A 23,557-nucleotide genomic window follows, 5' to 3' on the forward strand; every position below is an offset into this window, starting at 1 on the left:
AGGCTTCACCAATGTCTTTTACAATTTCAACATGACATCTCAATTCCTGTACTCAGTGCATTGATTTATGAAGGCCAGTTTGCCAAAAACATTCTTTGTAACCCTATCTTCCTGTGATACTACTTACAAAGAATAATGAGTCTGTACTTCCAAATCCCTCTGTTCTACTGCACTCACTGTGTAAAACCTATCCTGATTGGTCCTCTCAAAGTGCAATGCCTTGCCTGTCTACATTAAATTCCATCTGTCATTTTTTTTAGCCTATTTTTCCTGCTGGTCCAGGTCCCTCTGCAAGTTTTGATAGTCTTCCTCACTACTACACCCCAGTCTTGGATTAATCTACAAATTTGCCAATCCAGTTAACCACATTATCATCTAGATCATTGATGTAGATGACAAACAGCTATGGACCCAGCACTGATTTACTGCGTCACAGGCCTCCAGTCAGAGAGGCAACCAACTACTACCACACTCCGACCTCTTCTGTGAAACCAATGGCTAATCCAATTTTCTACCTTATCTTGGATGCCAAACAACTAAGCCTTCTTGACTAACCTCACCCGCCTATAATTTCCTGATTTATTCCTAGAGCCTTTCTTATACAAACTTAGCTGTCCTACAATTTTCTAGCACCTCACCTGTGGCTAAGGATGTTTTAAATATCTCTGCTAAGACCCCTGCAATTTCTTCATTAGCCTCCCACAGGGTCTGAGGGAACTCCTTGTCAGGCCCTAGGGATGTATCCACCCTAATATGCCTCGTTCAGCAAACACTACCCCAATAATCTGTATAGTGTCCATAACCTCGATGTTGCATTGCCTCCCGTCTATAGACTTTGTGTCTGTCTGCCAAGTAAATACAGATGCCAAAAACCCATTTAAGATCTCCCCCAATTCTTTTGGCTCCATGCATTGATTACCATTCTGATCTTCCAGAGGATCAATTTTGTCCTTTGCTATCATTTTGCTTTTAATATATCTGTAGAAACACAGGGATTCTCTTTCATCTTCTCTGCTAGAGTAATTTCATGTTGTATTTTAGCCATCCTCATTTCCTTCTCAGTTTCCTTCTTGCATTCCTTATACTCTTCAAGTTTCTTATTTGTTCCTTCCTGCCCATTCCTACTATGCACCTCCTTTTTCTTAACTAGGGCCTCAATAACTCTCTAAGACCAGGGTTCCCTAAACCAGTGGTCCCCAACCACCGGGCTGTGGACTGGTACAGGGCCGCAAAACATGTGCTACTGGGCTGCGAGGAAATGATATGAGTCAGCTGCACCTTTCCTCATTCCCTGTTGAACTTGAACGCACGCGAGGTCATTACCCACGCGTCATCCATGTCAGCGCGGGAAGAAGATCAACTCCTCGAGCTTGCAAATGACAGCGCTTTGAAAAGTATGTTTGACATCTCTGCCGGCATTCTGGATCAAAGTCAAGGCTGAATATCCTGAGATAGCCACGAAAGCACTGAAAACGTTCTTTCCATTTCCAACATCCTATCTCTGCGAAACAAGGTTTTCTGTAATGAATGCAACGAAAACTAAATTGCGGAATAGACTGGACATAAGGAACCCCCTTCGAGTATTGCTGTCTCCCATCACCCCTCGATGGAACTGTCTTGTTGCAGGGAAATAAGCCCAGGCTTGTTTCCCTGATTCAGTGATACTGGTCTGTTGCAATGATTTTATATGTTCATATGAGGAAAATATGCGCTGTGTTTAATATCCAAATGTTACTTAAAATGACTTATTACTATATTCATGCAAGGAAAATATGAGCTTTCTGCTTAATATTAAATTTGTTAGATAAACCCTTTTAGAAACGAAATTGAGTGTATTAGCCACTCATAAGTGACTTATAGTTGACTTATCACCTATATTCCGGTCGTGATTCCCCCCCCCCCCCCCGCTGTCGGCCGGTCTGCAAGAATATTGTCAATGTTAAACCGGTCCGCGGCGCAAAAAAGGTTTGGGACCCCTGCCCTAAACCTATTCTCCTTTTGTCTGACAGGAACGTACAAACTCACAATGTCATATTCTACATACTGATCCATTCCCTAAGCTCATATGGTTTTCTGATAGCTCCTTGCATTGAAATATAAATATATGCAGTCAGAAAGTTAGTCCCACCATGCTCAAAGTTTTGATTCTTGTATCTAGGCTTAACAACATATCTTTCCACAGCCACTGCCCAATGTGTTGTGTCACTCTGGTTCCCATCTCCCTTCATCTCTAGTTTAATCGCACCCCCCCCCCCCCACCAAGTGCAGCACAGTAAACTTTCCCAGTATGATATTAGTTCCCTTCCAGTTCAGGTGCAGCCCATTCCTTCTCTACACGGCCCACCTTCTGTAGAGAAGAGCCCAATGATCCAAAACTCTGAAGCCCTCCTTTCTGCACCAACTCCTTAGTCATGTGTTAAACTGTATAATCTTCCTATTTCTGGCCTCACCAGCACTTGGCATTGGTAGCAATCCTGAGATCACGTTTGAGTTCCTGTCCTAATAACTTAGTATCTAACTTCCTGAATTCATTTTGCAGGAACTTGTCACCCATTTTACCCATGCCACTAGAAGACCATGATCTTCTATTATGGATACAATAAGGTCTTTTAAGAGGCTCTTGGATAGGTACACGGAGCTTAGAAAGACAGAGGGCTATGGATAACCCTAGGTAATTTCTAAAGTAAGTACATGTTCGCCACAGCATTGTTGGCCGGAGGGCCTGTATTGTACTGTAGGTTTTCAATCTCTAGTGGCTCATTCTCCCAATTAAGAATACTGTGAACCTGATCTGAGATGTCCTTGACCCTGGCACCTGGGAAGCAACAAACCATCTGGGCATCTCTTATCTCATTCATAGAACCTCCTTTCTACTCCTGTATCCAATAAATCCCTGTCACTACAGCTCGCCTCTTCTCCCCCCTTTCGTTTTGAGCCGCAGGTCCAGACTCAGTGCCAACTAGCTGCTCGCTGCAGGTTCTCCCTTGCAGGTTGCCACCCTAAACAGTATCCAAAGCGGTACATGTATTAATTGAGGGGAACAGCCACAGGAGTGCTCTATACTGGCTGCCTATTCCCTTGCTACTATACTAATTGTCCTCCTATGCATCATGTATATTTCTCCATTCCCTTCATATTCATATGTGTATGAAGCCTCTTTTTACCTGACTTACTTGACTACCTGCTTCCACTAATACCCTGATAAGGGGGGAGAAAATGGCAGCGCGACAGTAGCGCGTGCGGCCACCTCGGTGATGGTATCTGTTATCTGTCAAGTAGGGGACCGTGCACAATTCTGATTTGATGGAGATAGATGTGAGAGCACGGAGGAACATCTGGAAAATTTCTGAAATGCCCGCTTCGCTGCCGCTGCTACTGTGTGGTAACCAGAATCTCCGGAACTGAAGGCCCCGAAATCCTCGGGTTTCTGTGTTTCAGTGGCCGGGGAGAGGTCGAAGGCGCTCAGCAGAGGATGGTGCCGGTGAGGCTGTATCGGAGAGGCTGGTTGGAAGCTTGGAAGTTTTTCGGACTGATGGACTCAATGTCGGCTGTGGTCGGCTGCTTCCAAGGTATCGGCAAGTTGACGATGCCTGGAGGTTTATGGCAGGGAGTATCTCCCTTTTGCCACCTGCTATCAGGGACTCGGGAGTCGATCGATTCGGGACTTTGAGACTTTTTTTTTACTGTGCCCATGGTCTGTTCTTCATCAAATTATGGTATTGTTTTGCATTGCTGTAACTATATGTTATAATTATGTGGTTCTGTCAGTGTTAGCCTTTGGTCTGTCCTGTTTTCTGTGATATCACTCTGGAGAAACATTGTATCATTTCTTAATGCATGTATCCGTTTCTAAATGACAATAAAAGAGCACTGAGTGTTCTCATAATCTAACCTATTGCAGATACCTACCACTCTCAGAATCATGGATCTGGACTCTGGGGAGAGAGAGGTCTGAATGTCCCTCTGTACTTCAATGATATTAAGAGTTCTACCATTAACTGTATGTTTCCTCCTTTCATTTGATCTCCCAGAGTGCAATACCTCATACTTGCTGGTCTTAGATACCATTTGCCACTTTGCCCATATATAACTGTCCTATGTGTGTTGGCGCATGGCCAAGTGGTTAAGGTGTAGGTCTAGTGATGTGAAGGTGGCTAGTTTGAGCCTCAGCTGAGGCAGCGTGTTGTGTCCTTGAGCAAGGCACTTAACCACACATTGCTCTGCGACGACACCGATGCCAAGCTGTATTGGCCCTAGTACCCTTTCCTTGGACAACATCGGTGTCATGGAGAGGGGAGACTTGCAGCATGGGCAACTGCTGGTCTTCCATACAGCCTTGCCCAGGCCTGCACCCTGGAAACCTCCCAAGGCGCAAATCCATGGTCTCACGAGAGTAATGGATGCCTATTATAACTGTCCTATATATCCTGCAATATTATTTAGTCCTTTATACTGTCCACAACTCCAGTAATCCTTGTGTTATTCGCAAACTTGCTGATCAACCCATCTACATTTTCACCCACATTGTTGATATATATCACATACAAGCGGTCTCAGCACTGATCTATATGGAACACCACTTGTTTCAAGCTTCTAGCTAGAGTAATTGCCTTCCACCTCTACTCTATTGTCTATGAGCAAGCATGTTCTGAATCCAGACTTGCAATTCATCTTGGATACAATGCATTTTTATTATTTGAATCAACCTACCACGAGGGACATTATCAAATGCCTTACTAAAGTCCACATAGATAACGTCCACTGTCTTAACCTTATCATGCTAGCACCTCAGAAAACTCAATCAGATTTGTAAGGCAGCTGACCTATAATACCATTCCTTAACCATCACTTGGTCAAAATACTGGAATATGCTCTCAAACAGTAGTCCTTAGAGCTCAGATCTACAGTGGTTCAAGAAGGCAGTTCACCACCACCACCTCAAAGGCATTTAGGATTGGGCAATTAAGTGCTGGTACATTGTGAAAAGTCCTTTTCCTTTGAATGAGTTTAAAAATTAATTAATCCTAAGATCTACTTTTATGGTGCTTAGCAATAACTGACCAGTGCCAATCTTTCTAAAACAGATGTGTTTATTTGGAGGTAAACCATTGCCTACAGTTTTCAAATTTCATTCCTCAATTTAAACAAAAATAGCATTTGTACCTTAATAATGCAACAACATTGGGTTGAAAGAAGTAAAACATTGATTTGAAATTTTATTTACATGTTGCACCACTAGATGCACTGATTCTGTAGCTTGATTGCAACTCTGACTGCAACCAAAGTGGAACATCTTATGGTGTTGAAGCAAGCTGACCATGTTTTAATTATTTTTGAAGCAATTTCATTTATTGCTTACTGAGGATAACATGGCCTTTCATCAAAGCAAAACACACAAAATGCTGGAGGAACTCAGCAGGCCAGGCAGCATCCAGGAAAAGAGTACAGTTGACGTCACGGGCTGAAACCCTTTGGCAGGACTTTGGTCCAAGGTGCCTACTGTACCATTTTCCTGGATGCTGCCTGGCCTGTTGAGTTCCTCCAGCATTTTGTGTGTGTTGCTTGGATTTCCAGCATCTGTTGATTTTCTCTTGTTTGTGTATAGTCTTTTGTTAGTTGAGGTTATGGATTATATTTTACTGGAGGTTTTTGATTTAGCCTGGGTGATTTGGGTCTCCATGGTCCTTCCTAAAGTTAATGAGGATGCAAAAGAATATTGAGTGTGTCTCTTCAGGATTGTCTCTTTATTATGACAGGAAAAAGCCTCATAATTAATGTCTAGTCAGTCAATCCAGTCGATGGTATACTGTAATACTAAGTGTAAAAAAACAAAAAAAAGGGTGTCTCCTACAACAGCTTAATAGGCACATTGATGTTGTTCAGTTTAGTTGCAAGAGCTACAGTTGCACCACTTTGGCTCAATAGTCTTTTGCAGTTTGCCAGAACATCCTTGTCTTGTGTGCTTTCCATTGGATGTTCATTGGTTTTGAGGGAGGATGAAGCCTAGGACTAATACCACTTGTAGGATCCATGATGAAGTATTGGATATTGACAAAACTTCCTTGCATCTGATGAAGGGGGTTGTTCTGTATCTTTGATGTTGGAGGCTGTTTCTCAGGATGGTTGGTATAATTTGTGCCAGCTTTTCACATTTTCAGTGAGGCACTATTGTGGTGCTAATAATGGCAGGTTCTAAATCTGGGATAGCAACATCATAACCTGCTTTCCACCCACGGCAGACAAGAGCCAGGTGGAGCTTATGTCGTAAAAGTGACAACAATTTCTGAACAACAGATAGCCAAGTCATCGTCCCATGACTATTGGGTTGAGAGTGCGGCATGATGACCATTCATCAAGCCGTTTCAGAACTCGATGAAGGCTGGGAATTCTGACTCCGGTCAACAGTGTGAATAAGTTCTAACTGCTTGTCTGATGGTTGCTGTTGCAATAAAATTTAAAGCTTAATGTCATCTATGACAGAGCCATTCCCTTGATGGTACTGCTGTGACTGAATGCTTGATAACTGTGGCTGTAGGTTGAGCAATCTGGGTGTTGTATTGTAACATTTCACAAAGATAACTTTGGCAGCATATCCTTCCTCTGAACTATCTAAGATGATAGCAGTGTTGTGAGGATACTCTAGTGGCTGGTTCCTTTCAACTTGCAGGCTATTGCCTTTTGCTACATTATAGCATCAAAAGCCTGGATTTCACTAATCATAAACACTGTTGTTTCAAGGGTTTAAGCAGTAAATTTCATAGCACCTTGAAGTCTCTTTGACTCATTAAATTGCATAATCAGCTACCTTTCCTAATCACTTAAGCTTGCATCTGACACTGAATTGGGAAATTGCTTGGGATGCCTTGCAAGGAAGTGTTCTGAATAATTGTTGAACTAATTATTTCAATTGGCTCTACATGTTAGACATCGTGGTTCAGTGATCCACTTATTGTCATTAAGCTTGATATGGTGACATATTTGTACAAGTCTATTTTGCTTTATTGGCAATCCACTATCACCTAGCTCATTATGCTGAAGTCTGAAGGTTGTACCCAGTAGATTCCAGCAAAACAAACATAGCATACAACTTTCTTTCATTTGGGTCTTTTGGCAATTGTAAATCTTCTGGCTGACCTAAATACTAAATTAGATATTGAGGGATTGGTTTGTATCTGATTTTTTTTTTAGAAAAGAGAAATAGAAGCCTGACACTTATGCCTAGAAACTCCAATCTCACAAATCCTTCCCTCTTCTATGTGTTTATGAGTGGAGTTTAATGATAAGTTACTTTGGTTGCACTAGGACACCAACTTGTTCTAATAAAGTCAGCTTGGCTAACCAGGATATACAGGTGCACATTCCTTTATCTGAAATTCTGAAATCCAAAAAGCTCCGAAAACTGAAGTTTTTTTGCCAACAGCTGACGTCACTCAGGTGTGACTTGGCAGCACTAGCAGAGGCCGCCAGATGTCAATTGTGGCTCAGCGCTCGTACTGGGTACACGTGCATTTGCTGTACGCTGATATTTTGTGTTCACTGTTGATTTTGTGTTTAATTTCACTGTGCAACTGTCAAAAAGAGCTGCAGGTACTCCTATAAGTAACAATGAGAAAAAGAGAAAGAATCTTCTCTATCAATAATGCAGCAAGTGGAGTTATTGCACAAGCTTGATCGTGGTGTGTCTGTGCGGTGTCTGACTGAAGAAAATAGTGTCAGAACTACCACTGTATATGATTTAAATAAACAGAAAGACAAGTTACTGAAGTGTTATAGTGACAGTGATGTTCTACATTTATTCCAATAAGTCATTTACCATGTGTTTGATTTGGTTCATTTGAAGCTGTATATTTTCATGTTTTATTGAATGTTTTTGTTGGAAATAAATTTTTTTCTTATTGTTATTCTCTAAACATACAGTATAACAATGATTTACATAGCATTTACATTGTATTAGGTATTATAAGTAATCTCGAGATGATTTAAAGTATACGGGAGGATGTGCATAGGTTTGGTGCGCCACTGGGTCCTAAAGTCCACTACACTGGGACCGGTTAAATAAGAGCATACCTGTTTTTTTGTATCCGGGGGGGGGGGGGGGTTCTGAAATCCGAAAAATGCTGAATTCCGAGATGCAACTGGCCCCAAGGATTTCGGATAAGGGGTTATGGACCTGTATTTTAGTCTGACAGTATCCAGTTAATATTTGGTCTAGTTCATTATTGCTGACTATTTCAAAACAGCTTTTTGATTCTTCCTGCATATAGTTCAATGCTGCTGCTTTCTCTATTTATCATAACTATTCAATGTCACTTTGTCAAACAAGCTTTTTGGAATTAAGATGGAGATATGAGATTGCAAATGTTGAAAATCAGAGCAAAAACTCAAACTGCTTTGTGTTTGCGCTCGTAACATTGGTAGCACTGTTTCTTCCCCACCCTGACCAATATATAAATTATTTAGTTTTTATCCTTTACATGCTCCAATATCATACTTCAAATAAGAAATTACAACCAAGCATAACTGAAAAATAGAACTACCGTATAGAAACACGTTTCAGTAAAAAGAAACTGCAGGAAGAACTTGGCAGGTCGAGCAGTATCTGTAGAAGCAAAGGGATGGTTGATGTTTCAGGTCAAAACCCTGCCACAGGACTGAATGTAACGGGAAGATGGCCTGTATGTAGAAGTGAGAGGGAAGGGAGAGACAGATGCAGTGAGGTTTTGAGAAGAAGAAAATATTTAGATGGATAGTGCCAAGTGGACCAGGGAGAGTGAAGGATAGGGACAAGCTGGCAGGTGATAAGTGGAACTGGAGAAGCAAGGGAAAATGGGCCAGTGGAATCAAGTAAAGGAGTAGTCAGTGGAGCCTTCAAACATTTCCTTCATTTCATGCACATCTACTCTCATCCCCACCCGTCACCATCCTGGATAGAAGAGTGGACTTCCCTTGGTCCTCACTTTTCATCCCCTGCCATCCAGCATGTTGTCCTTCACCACTTCTGCCAGTTCCAGTGGTCTCCTCCAATCATATCTTGCCCTCTTATCCCCTTTCTGCTTTTTGTAGGGACCACTCTATTCATGACTCCCTGGTCTGCTTATTCATTCCTATCCTCTGGCATGTTTCCCTGCAAGTGAAAGAAGTGTATTAATTATCCCTACTTCCTCCTCGTTGTCACTGTCTAGAAATCCTTGACATTCCTTGTAGATGAAACTGATTCTTCTGCCTCATCTAGAAGGGCTGTCTTGGTCTATTGCTTTTGTTGTTTCTGATAGCCATCTGCTTCTGGTTTCATATTATTTCAACTCCTCTTTCCATTCCCACAGCTACCTGTTGCATCATTGACTTTTACAGTTTAATGAACACACTCCTGCAAGCCCACATTCAAGCAATCACCCTCTTTGTGTACTTTTTCCATCTCTCCCTCTGTCTTCTATCTAGACCATCACCTTCTTCCTCACCTCTCGTCCCATCTGCCCATCATCCTTCCCTCACCTGATTTAGAGCTATCACCTTCCAGCCTCTATCTTAACCCTGCCTTCCACGTGCATGTACTGGCTATCTCCCCTTTACAATCTTTCTCTAAAGCAGGATCTCCACCTGAACTGTTAGCCACCCCTTTTCCTCCCATGGAATGCTTTCAGCAGTTTGTTTTTTGCTCTAGCAATTACAATGTTGTGCCCATTGTTGATTAGTTAGGCTGATTGCTGATGATGCCAAATGGATGTCTTGTTGAATTTTCCTCAGATACTATGCAAATATGATTTGGGTTAACAAAGGTTTTTCCTTCCCCAGTAGTTATATAACTAGTTCAGTGTTCCTTTGGTTCTTCTGTTTTATTCCAAGCTTGTTTTCAGCAAGGTTATTTTAGTAGAATTGTTTAAAAGTGGAAGATTTTTATTGGCTAAGAAAGACTGTGCATTACTGGGTCTGCAGCTATAATAGTGGCTGGAATTTAAAAAGTTTCATTGCTTGTAGTACTCGATTTCTGAACTGAAACAATAGATCATTTTATATTACAGGAAAAAAGTCTTTGTTAGCAGTTAGTAGTTCAATTAGTTACAACTTAAAGATAGCTAGGACCAAATATGGCTATTATTTTAACTTAACAAAAATATCTTACAGGGACAATTTAGCAATTAGGTTTGATGCTTAATTTTAGTGTTTGTCATCTTCCACTAATTCAGAGTTCTTGTTCTTCCATCCTCAGAATGTCATCAGAGGACAAAAGTGTGGAGGCATCTGACCTAGGACCGCCACCTCTTTCTGCCGCCCTTGCGGCTGTTCCTGTTGGCAGCCCTGTAAATAATGACAAACGGCCACGAGGACGGCCTCGTAAAGATGGCACAACTCCGCTACAAAAGAAAAAGAAGTAAGTGCTGTTTGGAAACCTATAAGTTGCATTATTTGTTTATGTTCAGATGTTACCAACTTGGATTTTTAAAAAATCTATTGCCACTGTAGCATAGTGGTCAACAAGATGCTATTACAGCTTGGAGTGTTGGGGTTGGGAGTTCAATTCCACCGCTGTTTGTAAGGAATCCCTGGTCGTCCTTCCCCATGGAATGTGTGGCATTTCCCCAGGTGCTCCGGTTTCTCCCCCCCCCACAATCCACAGATATTCTGGATAGGTAATTGGATAGGTAAATTGTTTCTTTATTAGGTTAGGGCTAAATTGGGTTTGTTGGAGTTGCTGGGGCTTGGAGGGCCGGAAGGGCATTCTCCATGCTGCACCAATAAATAAATATTGTGCTCTTTATGGTTTTCAGTAATCTGCTTTTGATAGCTTGGCAATGCTACTACATTTAAAAAAAAAAGTATACACTTTGAGGAGCATGGATTTTTGAACTCATTTGCTCTGTATTCTTGGTTCATGGAAGAGGTGGCAAGGCAAAGAATCTATTTTGGTTAGGAAAATGTCTTCTACTCCCTCAGCATCATTATTATTTATGGAAATGCAATGATCTGGGACAATTCCCTTCCTCGAGGCACATAAAAAGTACGTACAGCTTTGAATCTTGTGCATGTCTTATCTTATTTCTGATATCAAAGACATAATTAGTTCAGTCAGATGAGTATTTTCTATGAGCTAGAGGTATGTCAGAAATATGAAATAATATTCTCAATTTGCCGAGATGAGAAACTCCAACAGCACTCAAGAAATTTAGCTCCTGATTGAATGGCATGCTATCCACCACCCTAACAGTAACTCCTTCCACACTGCACAGTCTCCATTGTGTGTGCCATCTCCAAAAAGCCCATCTGATAGCATCTTCCACAGCCATACATTGTACATTGGGTCCATTGGTTAAACCACCGGCATATTCTTCTTTAAGGTGCACACCATCATGATTTGGAAATAACACTCTTCACTTTCATCAGTGCTGCATTTATTTCTTCTACCTGCCTCCACAATAGCAGAAGGAGTACCTTCACAAGAAATTGTGTAATGGTTGATGACAGCAGTTAGCAAAGGGCAATAAATGTTGATCTTGCTGTTAGTGCCAGTGTTTTTCAAGTGCAAGAAGTAATAGCTAAAGGGTTGGAAGACTATTCAGTGCATAACTAAATTGTGTTCCGGTGAGTTTTTGTACATCCTTTACCAAAAATATATTCCGTGTTTAGTCCAGGCATTCTGTAAATCTTCTCTAATTTCACTCTTGTGTCTCATTCAGTACAGTGCTCCAGTATAACCAAAAATATCATTATTCAGGTGATTTAATGAATTATCAGTATTTTGTTCTACTCAAGTTGTTATAATTGTGCCATTGCTAGTATCAGAAATGCATTCACTCACACTATGCCCATATAAAACCAACCCATTTGGCTGGGTATCTTGCAACATCAGGAACAGAAATTGTGCAAAAAAGTTATTGCCAAATAAGTTGCATCAAGACTTTCTGTAAATTGTGAGCCTGGCATATTAGTTCTGTTAGGAGTTTCATTCATTTCCTCTTTGTGGTTTTGCTAAGGTGCTGAGTAGCCTATTTTTACTTTTGTCAGACAGGTAAGTGAGCAAAGTTGTTAGTATGCTATCCCACTTTGCCATGTATGCTTACTTTTCAGCAAGGTAAATGGCATTTTGAAGCAAGAGATTCAGGATGTTTCATTGTCTTTATAATCAATGGATTGAAGAAAAGCAAAAAAAAAGATGCTGAAAATCTGGGGGGAAAAAAGGCTGATAATTCTGAGTATGTGTAGCAAGTCAGGCAGCATCAGCGGAAATAAAGAATGAGTTAATGTTTCAGGTCATTCGGGTGAAAGATCATTAACCTGAAATGTATGGGATTGAGTGGGATCTGGGATCAGCCATGATGGAATGGCAGAGCAGACTCAATGGGCTGAATGGCCTAATTCTGCTCCTATGTCTTATGGTCTAAACTCATTTTCTCTCTAGAGATGCTGTGTAGCTGCTCAATGTTTCTTGATTTTGTGTTTTTATTATTGGGATTATATAAATCTGGATGTACTGGACTTGTACACCTCTGGCACAAACCCAGAATTTTTCTGGTTGACATTGCTTAATGATTTGGTACCAAGGGACCAATGGCTGTTTAATCCCTTAATTTACTTGATGAACTAAAGGTTCAAGCAGTTGAAGATGACTTTGTGGCTTTGTTTTCAAAGACGGTAGAGACTGAGAGACATGGATTTACAGGGCCTACAAAAAGTATTCACATCCCTTGGAAGTTTTAATGTTTTGTTGTTTTACAACATTGAATCACAGTGGATTTAATTTGGCTTTTTTTTGGACACTGATCAACAGAAAAAGACTCTTCCATGTCAAAGTGAAAACAAGGTGATCTAAATTACATACAAATATAAAATGCAAAATAACTGATTGCATAAGTATTCACCCCTTTAATATGACACATTAAATCATCGCTGGTGCAGCCAATTGGTTTTAGAAGTTGTATAACTAGATAAATGGAGATCTGTTTGCAGTCAAGGTGTTTCAATTGATTGTAGTAGGAAGAGAGCAGGCTATTCTAGACTGGGTATTGAGCAATGAGGAAGGGTTAATTAGCAATCTTGTCGTGAGAGGCCCCTTAGGTAAGAGTGATCATAATATGGTGGAATTCTTCATTAAGATGGAGAGTGACATAGTTAATTCAGAAACAAAGGTTCTGAACTTAAAGAAGGGTAACTTTGAAGGTATGAGACGTGAATTAGCTAAGATAGACTGGCAAATTACACTTAAAGGGTTGACGGTGGATATGCAATGGCAAGCATTTAAAGATCGCATGGATGAACTACAACAATTGTTCATCCCAATTTGGCAAAAGCATAAATCAAGGAAGGTAGTGCACCCGTGGCTGACAAGGGAAATTAAGGATAGTATCAATTCCAAAGAAGAAGCATACGAATTAGCCAGAAAAAGTGGCTCACCTGAGGACTGGGAGAAATTCAGAGTCCAGCAGAGGAGGACAAAGGGCTTAATTAGGAAGGGGAAAAAAGATTATGAGAGAAAACTGGCAGGGAACATAAAAACTGACTGTAAAAGCTTTTATAGATATGTGAAAAGAAAAAGATTGGTTAAGACAAATGTAGGTCCCCTACAGACAGAAACAGGTGAATTGATTATGGGGAGCAAGGACATAGCAGAACAATTGAATAATTACTTTGGTTCTGTCTTCACTAAGGAGGACATAAATAATCTTCCAGAAATAGTAGGGGACAGAGGGTCCAGTGAGATGGAGGAACTGAGGGAAATACATGTTAGTAGGGAAGTGGTGTTAGGTAAATTGAAGGGATTAAAGGCGGACAAATCCCCAGGGCCAGATGGTCTGCATCCCAGAGTGCTTAAGGAAGTAGTCCAAGAAATAGTGGATGCATTAGTGATAATTTTTCAAAACTCTGTAGATTCTGGACTAGTTCCTGAGGATTGGAGGGTGGCTAATGTGACCCCACTTTTTAAAAAAAGGAGGGAGAGAGAAACCAGGGAATTATAGACCGGATAGCCTAACATCGGTGGTGGGGAAACTGCTAGAGTCAGTTATCAAAGATGTGATAACAGCACATTTGGAAAGCGGTGAAATCATCGGACAAAGTCAGTATGGACTTGTGAAAGGAAAATCATGTCTGACGAATCTCATAGAATTTTTTGAGGATGTAACTAGTAGAAAATATGAAGTTATCCACTTTGGTGGCAAAAACAGGAAAACAGATTATTATCTGAATGGTGGCCGATTAGGAAAAAGGGAGGTGCAACGAGACCTGGGTGTTATTATACACCAGTCATTGAAAGTGGGCATGCAGGTACAGCAGGCGGTGAAAAAGGGGAATGGTATGCTGGCATTTATAGCAAGAGGATTCGAGAACAGGAGCAGGGAGGTACTACTGCAGTTGTACAAGGTCTTGGTGAGACCACACCTGGAGTATTGTGTGCAGTTTTGGTCCCCTAATCTGAGGAAAGACATCCTTGCCATAGAGGGAGTACAAAGAAGGTTCACCAGATTGATTCCTGGGATGGCAGGACTTTCATATGATGAAAGACTGGATGAACTAGGCTTATACTCGTTGGAATTTAGAAGATTGAGGGGGGATCTGATTGAGACGTATAAAATCCTAAAGGGATTGGACAGGCTAGATGCAGGAAGATTGTTCTCGATGTTGGGGAAGTCCAGAACGAGGGGTCACAGTTTGGGGATAAAGGGGAAGCCTTTTAGGACCGAGATGAGGGAAAAACTTCTTCACACAGAGAGTGGTGAATCTGTGGAATTCTCTGCCACAGGAAACAGTTGAGGCCAGTTCATTGGCTATATTTAAGAGGGAGTTAGATATGGCCCTTGTGGCTAAAGGGATCGGGGGTATGGAGGGAAGGCTGGTACAGGGTTCTGAGTTGGATGATTAGCCGTGATCATACTGAATGGCGGTGCAGGCTCGAAGGGCTGAATGGCCTACTCCTGCACCTATTATCTATGTTTCTATGTATCTAGAAGGTCCAACTGCTGGTGTCAGTTCTCTGGCAAAAGCTACGCTATGAAGACAAAGGAGTACTCCAAGCAATTCTGCAAAAAGGTTATTGAAAAGCCCAAGTCAGGAGATGGATACCAGAAAATTTCAAGTTATTGAATATCCCTTGGCGTACAGTTGAGAAAAATCAACAAGAAATGGAAAGAATATGGCACAGCTGTAAATCTGCCTAGAGCAGGCCATCCTCAAAAACTAAGTGATCATGCAAGAAGGGGACTAGTGAGGGACCTATGACAACTGTGGAGGAGTTATAAGCTTCAGTGGCTGAGAGGGAAGCAACTATGCATACAGCAACTGTTGCCCAGGTGCTTCACCAGTTGCAGCTTCATGAGAAAATGGCAAAGAGAAAAGCCACTGTTGGAAAGAATCCTTACATGAAATCTCGGCTAGAGTTTGCCAGAAGGCACAAGGGAGACTGAAGTCAGCTGGAAGAAGGTTCTACGGTCTGACGAAGCCAAAATTGAGCTTTTTGGCCATTTGACTAAATGCTATGCTTGGCATAAGCCATTCCTACTGTGAAGCATGATGGTGGCTGTATCCTGCTGTGGGGATGCTTCACGGTGTGATTCAATGTTGTAAAACATTAAAATATGAAGACTTCCAAGTGGGGTGAATACTTATAGGCATTGTATATTACAATGGCATCCATCAAGATATCCTAAAGCAGTCCTTTTGAAGTGTAGTTTTTTCTGTACCATACGAAATGTTGTAATGTTCTGTTTGTACACAGCTCACACAAACAACATGATGATAACGGGATAATCCTGTTTTTATTTGATGTCTAAATATTTACCAAGCCACCACAGAAGTTCTTTGAAACAATGCCATGGCATCTTTGGTATCTACTGGAGGCATCTGAGATAAAGTACCTTATGATAAATATGGAAACCATTCACTAGTGTACTGGTGTGTTATTCTGGGTCTCAAGAGTGGGATGATTGATCTGATTCATCTCAGTTTCAGCTGATACATTTTTGTTCTGATAATTCAATTTGGAAAAGAAAGTTAATCATTAAGGATATCAGTAGAGAGATAACAAAATTTTCTGATTTTGTTTAAAGATCCTGTACACTGCTCTAGCAATTTAATGCTAGAATGAGAATGTTTCACAGTTATATTGTAACATTTCATTTGTCCTAATAGCATCTGGCAGTATGATTTCCAAACCAAATTGTAAGTGGTTTTGCACACTGAGTATGAATACTTTAGAACTAAGTTGATTTTGAATTAATTTGTTTTACTTAGAATGTATCCAGCTATGAAAATAATGTACCTCCACCTGATCAGTTTGAGCTATGTTTGAATTTCTGTTTTAAAGAAGAAGCCAGTGTTGGCTTTGATTCTGCTATTTGGTGATCTGTTGATAGCATTGACTTAGTGTACATTAGTAAGTCTCCAATCTAATATGTCCAAAATGAAAGATTGAAGATACTTCTGTTTATTTTGACAAAAAAAACTGGAACATGGTTAGAAATCATGAGACTGCGTTTTGATGGATAGATAAGAAAATAGATGCTTTTGAAGAAAAAAGTCATGTTTGTTGATGTTAAAGAAATGGCATTTCTTAATTTAGAAAATCAGAAATAGTTAGAGCTTGGATTGCAAGTTGTTAAGACTTGATTTAACCTTAAAGGAGAGTTCTTCTATACCACTATATCTCCTTGATTTTTACTTTACAGACTCTTCTACTTGATTATACAGTATCTCCTTGAGTTTTACTTTTTATTAAAGTTTGACGTTTCCTGAAATATATTTGAAGTGATACAATTCAGCTTTCTCAATTAATGTGATAATTCATTGAACTATTTGACCAGATTTTGACAGTTTGAGATTCCTCATTCATTTCCAACTTGTGTATAAGTTGAGAAGCAGTTTTCCACATTATTTGAATTGATGTCCCTTTATTAGTGTGGTACCCAAGCATAAAAATGATATTTTGATCTGTTATCTCAGCAATTAAAGTTGGTAGGTTATCTCATAGACTTTGTTTTTTTGTGGTGTTTAAATAATTTTTAAACCACCATGCTCAGATAATGATGTCTACTACTAATTTCCAAGGCATTCACTCTTTCTGCTCAATCGATTGAGAACTGCTTTATGGATTCTTGTGCTGTTGTTTTGCTGTTCTGTTACAATCTCAAGGTTTGTATTAAAAGGGTCACCACCTAATGATGACCTTACTTTAATATAATTTGCTGTGACAATGAGCACTTGTGAAGACATCACAAGATTGTTTCTGTATAGTATTGCACATCTGTAGCTTCTAAGCTGCGCCAAACATCCAATTAATGCTAAATAGATGATCATTTTGGTATCTATCATTGTCATTAGCAAACTTAGCAGGTATGTTTTTGTTGTCTCTGTCCAAATCAGGTAAAAAGTTGAAGCCCAGGTGCATATTCCCCTAGCATACCACTTCACGTCTGGCCAACCACTAAAAGATCCATTTATAAACAATTTCCTGTTGTCAGCTCACCTACTATCTACCTGGTCTACTATGATTTTCAAATTTTTGTAGTATTATTTGATGTAGCACTTGGCAGGCTTGGTATTTCCCCTTATCCCCAGTATATTACTACTTCAAAGAACTCCATTAAATTGGTTGTAAATGATCATTTCACAAAACAATCTTGTCTTTGATTACCATGAACATCTTTTAGGGCTTGCTTTACCCTGCTTTGACGTCTTTAATAATAGCCTCCAACATTTTTCCTATGACAGCTAATTGGCCTGTAGTTTCCTGTTTTCTCTGTCCCTCCCTTTTTGGTAAACAGCAAATGTAATAACTCATTTACTCAATCTAATTGAACCTCTGCCAAATGTAGAGAATTTTGGAAAATTACTAACTCAAAACAAATTACTGGAAATAATAAGATAGTCAGGCAACATGTATGGAGAAAGAAAAATGAAGCAGATTTTTTGGATCAGTGACCTTTAACCAGAAGCAGCTCCTCATTAGTCACCTCTTTTGAAGACCCTGGGATGAAGTCCATCAGGACCTAGGTTTTGTTTTGTTTTGTTCAATACCATTTCCCTTATGACTTGTACATTTTGTGACCTAGTTTCTCCTCCCTTCCTATTCCCTGTTAATAGCTATTTTATAATGTTAGTATCCTTCATAATAGCCGATATAGATGTATCTCCTCTTCTCTATCCCTCCTACCACCTCAAATGCTAGAATAGTGACAGACTAGTAACAGCAGGATAGAAGCCTGGTGGTATGTGCTTTCAGGCTTTTTTAGCTTCTGCCTGATTGGGGGATTGGGATGGGAGAGAAGAAAGGATTATTAGAAGAAAGGATGCTTTACTAAGGTAGCTAGAAGTGTAGACAATTTATGGAGGGGAAGTTCTGTGATTTGGTGAAAGGTAGAGATGAATGTTAAAGAGTGCAGGACAAAAGTAAGGAAAGATGAGACAGGCAAAAAATGGTCCACAGTTAGTAAATGGGAAATCAGATTTTTTTTCTTCTGGAGTTGTTGAACTCTAATCTGAAAGACTATAATGAGCCTTGTTGAAAGATCGAGAATGGTGTCTCCCAAACTTGTTTTCAATTACTGCTCATGGCCCAGGATCAGAGTGGGCTCAACAGCAAATTAAAATGTCAGACATTCAGAAACTGGAGTAACACACACAAAATGTTGGAGGAATTCAGCAGCCCAGGCAGCATCTGTGGAAAAGGGTAAACAGTGGACATTTTGGGCCAAGACCCTTCATCAGTCCTGATGAAGGGCCTCGCCCTGAAACATTGACAGTTCATTCTTTTCCATAGATGCTGCTTGGCCTGCTGAATTCCTCTAGCACTGTGTGTGTGTGTGTGTGTGTGTGTGTGTGTGTGTGTGTGTGTGTGTGTGTGTGAGAGAGAGAGAGTTGCTTTGGATTTCCAGCATCTGCAGATTTTCTTTGTGATTCAGAAACTGGGCTGAAAAACATCTAAAGCAAAGCACTCACACTGAGCCCCAATCCTGCATAGTTAACTTCCCAAAATTAAATTCAACATTGCCATGGTTGATCATGCTTGTCACCTTTTCTTTTTACCGTGGCACTATTCTTGTATCTTGGCTCCTTTTTTTAAACCCCATTTATCTTCCTGAGTTGCTTATTTTTCCGATGACCTCAAACCTGAACATACTTCTCTTTCTAATTGACTAACTTTTACGATGGTTGTCTAATCTGACTACACCTCCTTGTCCTAGGTGCCCCTACTTTTTTGACTGGAGGCTAAACCTGTCTCCATTCTTCACTAGTATTCTCTGCCTGACTGAACGTGTTCCCACATTACATAACCTTCCTTTTGACTCCATTGCCTTTAAATAAAGAACGTTGCTAGTGAGAACTTGTATTTGTTCCAGCTTTTCATGGAATATGTGGAATGTCTTCTGGAAATCTTTCTCACCCCTTTTTCCACTATACTGGTGTACTCTGTTGAAAATTTTGTCCAAACTAAAACGTTGTAAGTTTACTTTGATTTCCTCCTTTTTTGCATGAGCCTACCTCTTCTTTTTCTCTCATCAACCCACAATTTGTCGTCTTGGATATGGCCAGTGAAATTCACTTCCATTTAAGTAATCAGCAACCATAGTTGACAAAACACTATGTTTGTTCCCTTTTCTGTATTTCTGTTTTCATGCTTCACCCTCTGATAAAGGTTGTCTTGTCCTCGTGTTCAACCTGGTACACTCCACATTAAACTGATCATCTTTTGCCATTTCTTATTTTATTCATTTAGAAATACAGCACAGAACAGGCCCTTCTGGTCTAACAAGCTGCGCTGCTCAGCAAGCCACCTATTTAACACTGGTCTACTCACAGGACAATTTACAATGACCAATTAACCTACCAACTGATATGTCTTTGGACTGTGGGAGGAAGCCAGAGCACCCAGAGGAGGCCCATGCGGTCATGGGGAAGACGTACAAACTCTTTACAGGTGGTCCTGGAATTGAACTCTAAACTCTGATGGCCAGAGTTGTAATAGCATCATACTAACTGCTACACTACTGTGGCATTCTACCATGGCCTTCTGTCAATTCCTGAGTGATTCCATCATTAAGCAAATCTTTTTTTTCCCTTTAGCCTTATGATGTAACTTTTTTTTTGCAAACAGTGGTTAACTTTTAAGCTATTCCAGTATTTTTGCTTGTTAGAAGACGTTCCCATGTTAGCACAGGAGATCCAGTATTCGCCGTCCTTTTTATTGTAGGGCACCAAACACACAGTTCACTTGAAATATTGGTTTGTTTATATTTTCAGACACTTGGGTGTTGTTTATGTTTTTGTGTTTATTTGAGTGGAGGTAGCAGGAGAATGAGGAGTGAATCCAGATTAGTTGATTGCGTTTAAAGGATGCCTCCATTTCGGTTTACAAGTACGACTGTGTTTCCAGTTGCTTGTCACTTTAATTCTTTGTCCTATTCGATCTTTTTATTAGCCTCTTGCATTGTCCCTAGGAAACTTGATAATTGAAGACAAGAAGTAGAAGGATAGCAACACACATCAAAGTTGGTGATGAACACAGCAGGCCAGGTAGCATCTCTAGGAAGAGGTACAGTCGACGTTTCAGGCCGAGACCCTTCGTCAGGACTAGAAGGATATTTAGTTTTTTGGTGTTTGCTCTGCCACTGGCCACAATCGTGGCTGAGCCGCTATCTCAAAACTATCTTTTTCTGGACTTTGCATACTTTACAAACTTATAATTTCATCTTAAATATATTCAGCACCTTCCACCCTTTGAAGCTATTTCTTTTCACTTCAGTCCTAAATTCCTTGCCCTGTTACCCTCATTCAGTGCCTACACCCTGTTCAAAGGAAGCGTCTTCCCTGTCTTTAGTCTGCCCTGCCATATTTTGTTTCCTTTGGTCAGTGCTTGCACCCTAACCCTGAGACTCAAGTGAACTCAAATCAAATCACACTAAACTCTTCTCATACAGCAGTCCTGTTGTGCCATGAGTAATGACTCAACATTTGCTGAGCACAGTGCCATATGGATTTAACATTGAGTTCAGATCACGATTTTGCTTTTGCAAGTACATTTTACCTATAATCAATACAGCATTAATTTCTTGTCCAATTCTCAAGCCCCTTTATCAGTGTACAATTGTCCAATACAAAAGAGCTGTAGATACAGGGAGTTAGGAAGGAAGCTGTGAAGCAGGACCTCAAGGGTAGTAATCTTGGGATTGCTGTCTGTGCCAGGTGACAGTGAGGATAAGAATACAATGAGGTGGCAGATAAATGCATAGCTGAAGAATTGGAGCAGAGAGCAGGGATTCAGATTTCTGGATAATTGGGACCTTTTCTGGGGCAGGTATGACCTGTACAATAGGGACGGGTTGCACTTGAATGGAGAGGAACCAATATTCTTGCGGGCAGGTTTACTAGGGCTGCTGGGAGTGGCTTAAACTAATATGGCAGGGGGATGGGAACCAGTATGATAGACCTGAGGATGACCGGACAGGTTTACAGTATATGATGGATGTAACATGAATGTAAGGAAGGACCAGCCAATGATTGGGTACAAACGCAGACAGAGCAAAGTGTTAAATTTTACCACAGAGGCAAAATTCAAAAGGGCAAAGAATGCAGGACTGAAGGTGCTGTTTTTAAACATACATAGCATTTGGAATAAGGTAGACAAAATCATGGCGCAATTAGAGATTGGTTGGTATGATGTTGTGGGCATCACTGTCGTGGCTGAAAGAAGCCCATAGTTGGGAGCTTAACATCAAAGGATACATTTCGTATCGAAATGAGAGGCAGGAAGGTATAAGTGGTGATGTGGCTCTGATGATAAGAGATAAAATTACATCTTAGAAAGAGGTAATATCGGGTCAGAGAATGTTGAATTTTTGTGGGTACAATTAAGAAACAGCAAGGGTAAAAAAAAAACAATTATGGAATCATATATAGGCCTCCAAATAGTAACCAAGATGTGGGATTGAGATTGCAAAGGGAGCTGGAAAAGGTATGTAATATGGATAATGATACAGTTGCAGTGGGGGACTTCAATATGCAAGGGGATTGGGAAAATCATGTTGGTGTCGGGTTGCAAGAGAAGAAAAGATATGAGATAGCTTTTTAGAGCAGCTTGTGCTTGAACCTGCTTTGGGGAAAGGCAATCTTAGATTGGGTGTTGTGTAATAATCCAGGTGTTATTAGGGAACTGAAGGTAAAGGAACCCTTAAGAAGCAGTGATCATAATATGATTGAATTCATACTGCAATTTGAGAGGGGGAAACATAAGTCACACGTATCAGTATCGCAGCGGAATAAAGGGAATTACAGAGGCACGAGAGAGGAGCTTGCCCAGATGGATTGATGGAAGTTACTGGCGGGGATGACGGTAGAGCAGAGATGGATGGCTGAAGTTTCTGAGAATAGTGCACAAGGCACAGAATAGTTGTGACCCACAGAAGAAGTCGTGACCCATAGAAGAAGTTGTTCTCAAATGGTAGAGGTAGATAACACTGGTTGACAAAAGAAGTCAAGGACCGCATAAAAGCCAAGGGCATATAGGGTAGCAAAAGTGATTGGGAAGTTGGATGATTGGAAGCTTTTAAAACTCAACAAAAGGCAACTAAAAAAAGCTATAAGAAGGGAAAAGGTAAAATATGGGGGCAAACGAGCCGATAATATAAAGCAAGATACCAAAAGTTTTTTCAGTTATATAATGAGTAAAAAGGAGTTGAGAGTTGATATTGGATCACTGGAAAATGGTGCTGGTGAGGTAGTAATGGGGGACAAAGAAATGACAGAGGAACTTGATGAGTACTTAGCATCAGTTCTTCATTGTAGAAGACACTAGCAGTGTGCCAGAGGCCCGTGAGTGTCAGGGAGCAGGAGTGAGTGCCATTGCTATTACAAAGGAAAAAAGTACTCTGCAAACTGAAAGGTTTTAAGGTGGATACGTCACCTGGACCAGCTGGACTGCATCCCAGAGTCCTGAGGGAGGTTGCTGAAGAGATGATGGATGCATTGGTCATGATCTTTCAAGATGAATCACTTGATTCTGGCATGATCCCAGAGGACTGGAAAATAGCAAATGTCACTTCACTCTTTAAGAAGGGATAAGGCAAAAGAAAGGAAATTATAGTCCAGTTAGCCTAACCTCAGTGGTTGGGAAAGTGTTGGAGTCTATTATTAAGGATGAGGTTTCAAGGTACTTGGAAACTAATAAGTCATGCATGACTTCTGTAAAGGGGAATGTTGCTTTACAAATCTGTTCAAGTTATTTGAGGAAGTAACCAGCAGGATGGACAGAGGAGCGGCAGTGGATGTCATTTACTTGGATTTTCAGAAGGTATTTGATAAGGTGCCACACATGAAGCTGCTTAACAAGATAAAATACTATGGCACTACAGGAAAGATACTAGTATGGATAGCGGAATGGCTAACAGGCAGGAGGCAGCGAGTGGGAATAAAGGGGGCTTGTTTGGATGCTACTTTTCACGTTGTTTGTCAATGATTAATGGAATTGGCTTTGTGGCAAAGTTTGTGGATGGTGTCAAAATAGGTGGAGGGGTAGGTAGTGCTGAGGAAGCAATGCAATTGCAGTAGGACTTAGACAAATTGGAAGAATGGGCAAAAA

At 40.6% G+C, this 23,557-nt stretch overlaps 1 protein-coding gene across 10 annotated transcripts in view; it reads left to right on the forward strand.

Moving 5' to 3' along the window:
• Positions 1-23,557, forward strand: part of kmt2ca (lysine (K)-specific methyltransferase 2Ca) — a 491,834-nt gene that overhangs the window by 78,507 nt on the left and 389,770 nt on the right. For all 10 annotated transcript variants that reach the window (XM_063044443.1, XM_063044442.1, XM_063044440.1 and 7 more), the window contains one exon: positions 10,208-10,369. In XM_063044443.1, the coding sequence (XP_062900513.1) occupies positions 10,209-10,369 (161 nt within the window). In that variant the 5' untranslated portion in view covers position 10,208. The remainder of the gene's footprint in view (positions 1-10,207; positions 10,370-23,557) is intronic.

Source organism: Mobula hypostoma, chromosome 3, assembly GCF_963921235.1.
Source record: "Mobula hypostoma chromosome 3, sMobHyp1.1, whole genome shotgun sequence".
In the NCBI taxonomy this organism is placed as follows: Eukaryota; Metazoa; Chordata; class Chondrichthyes; order Myliobatiformes; family Myliobatidae; genus Mobula; species Mobula hypostoma.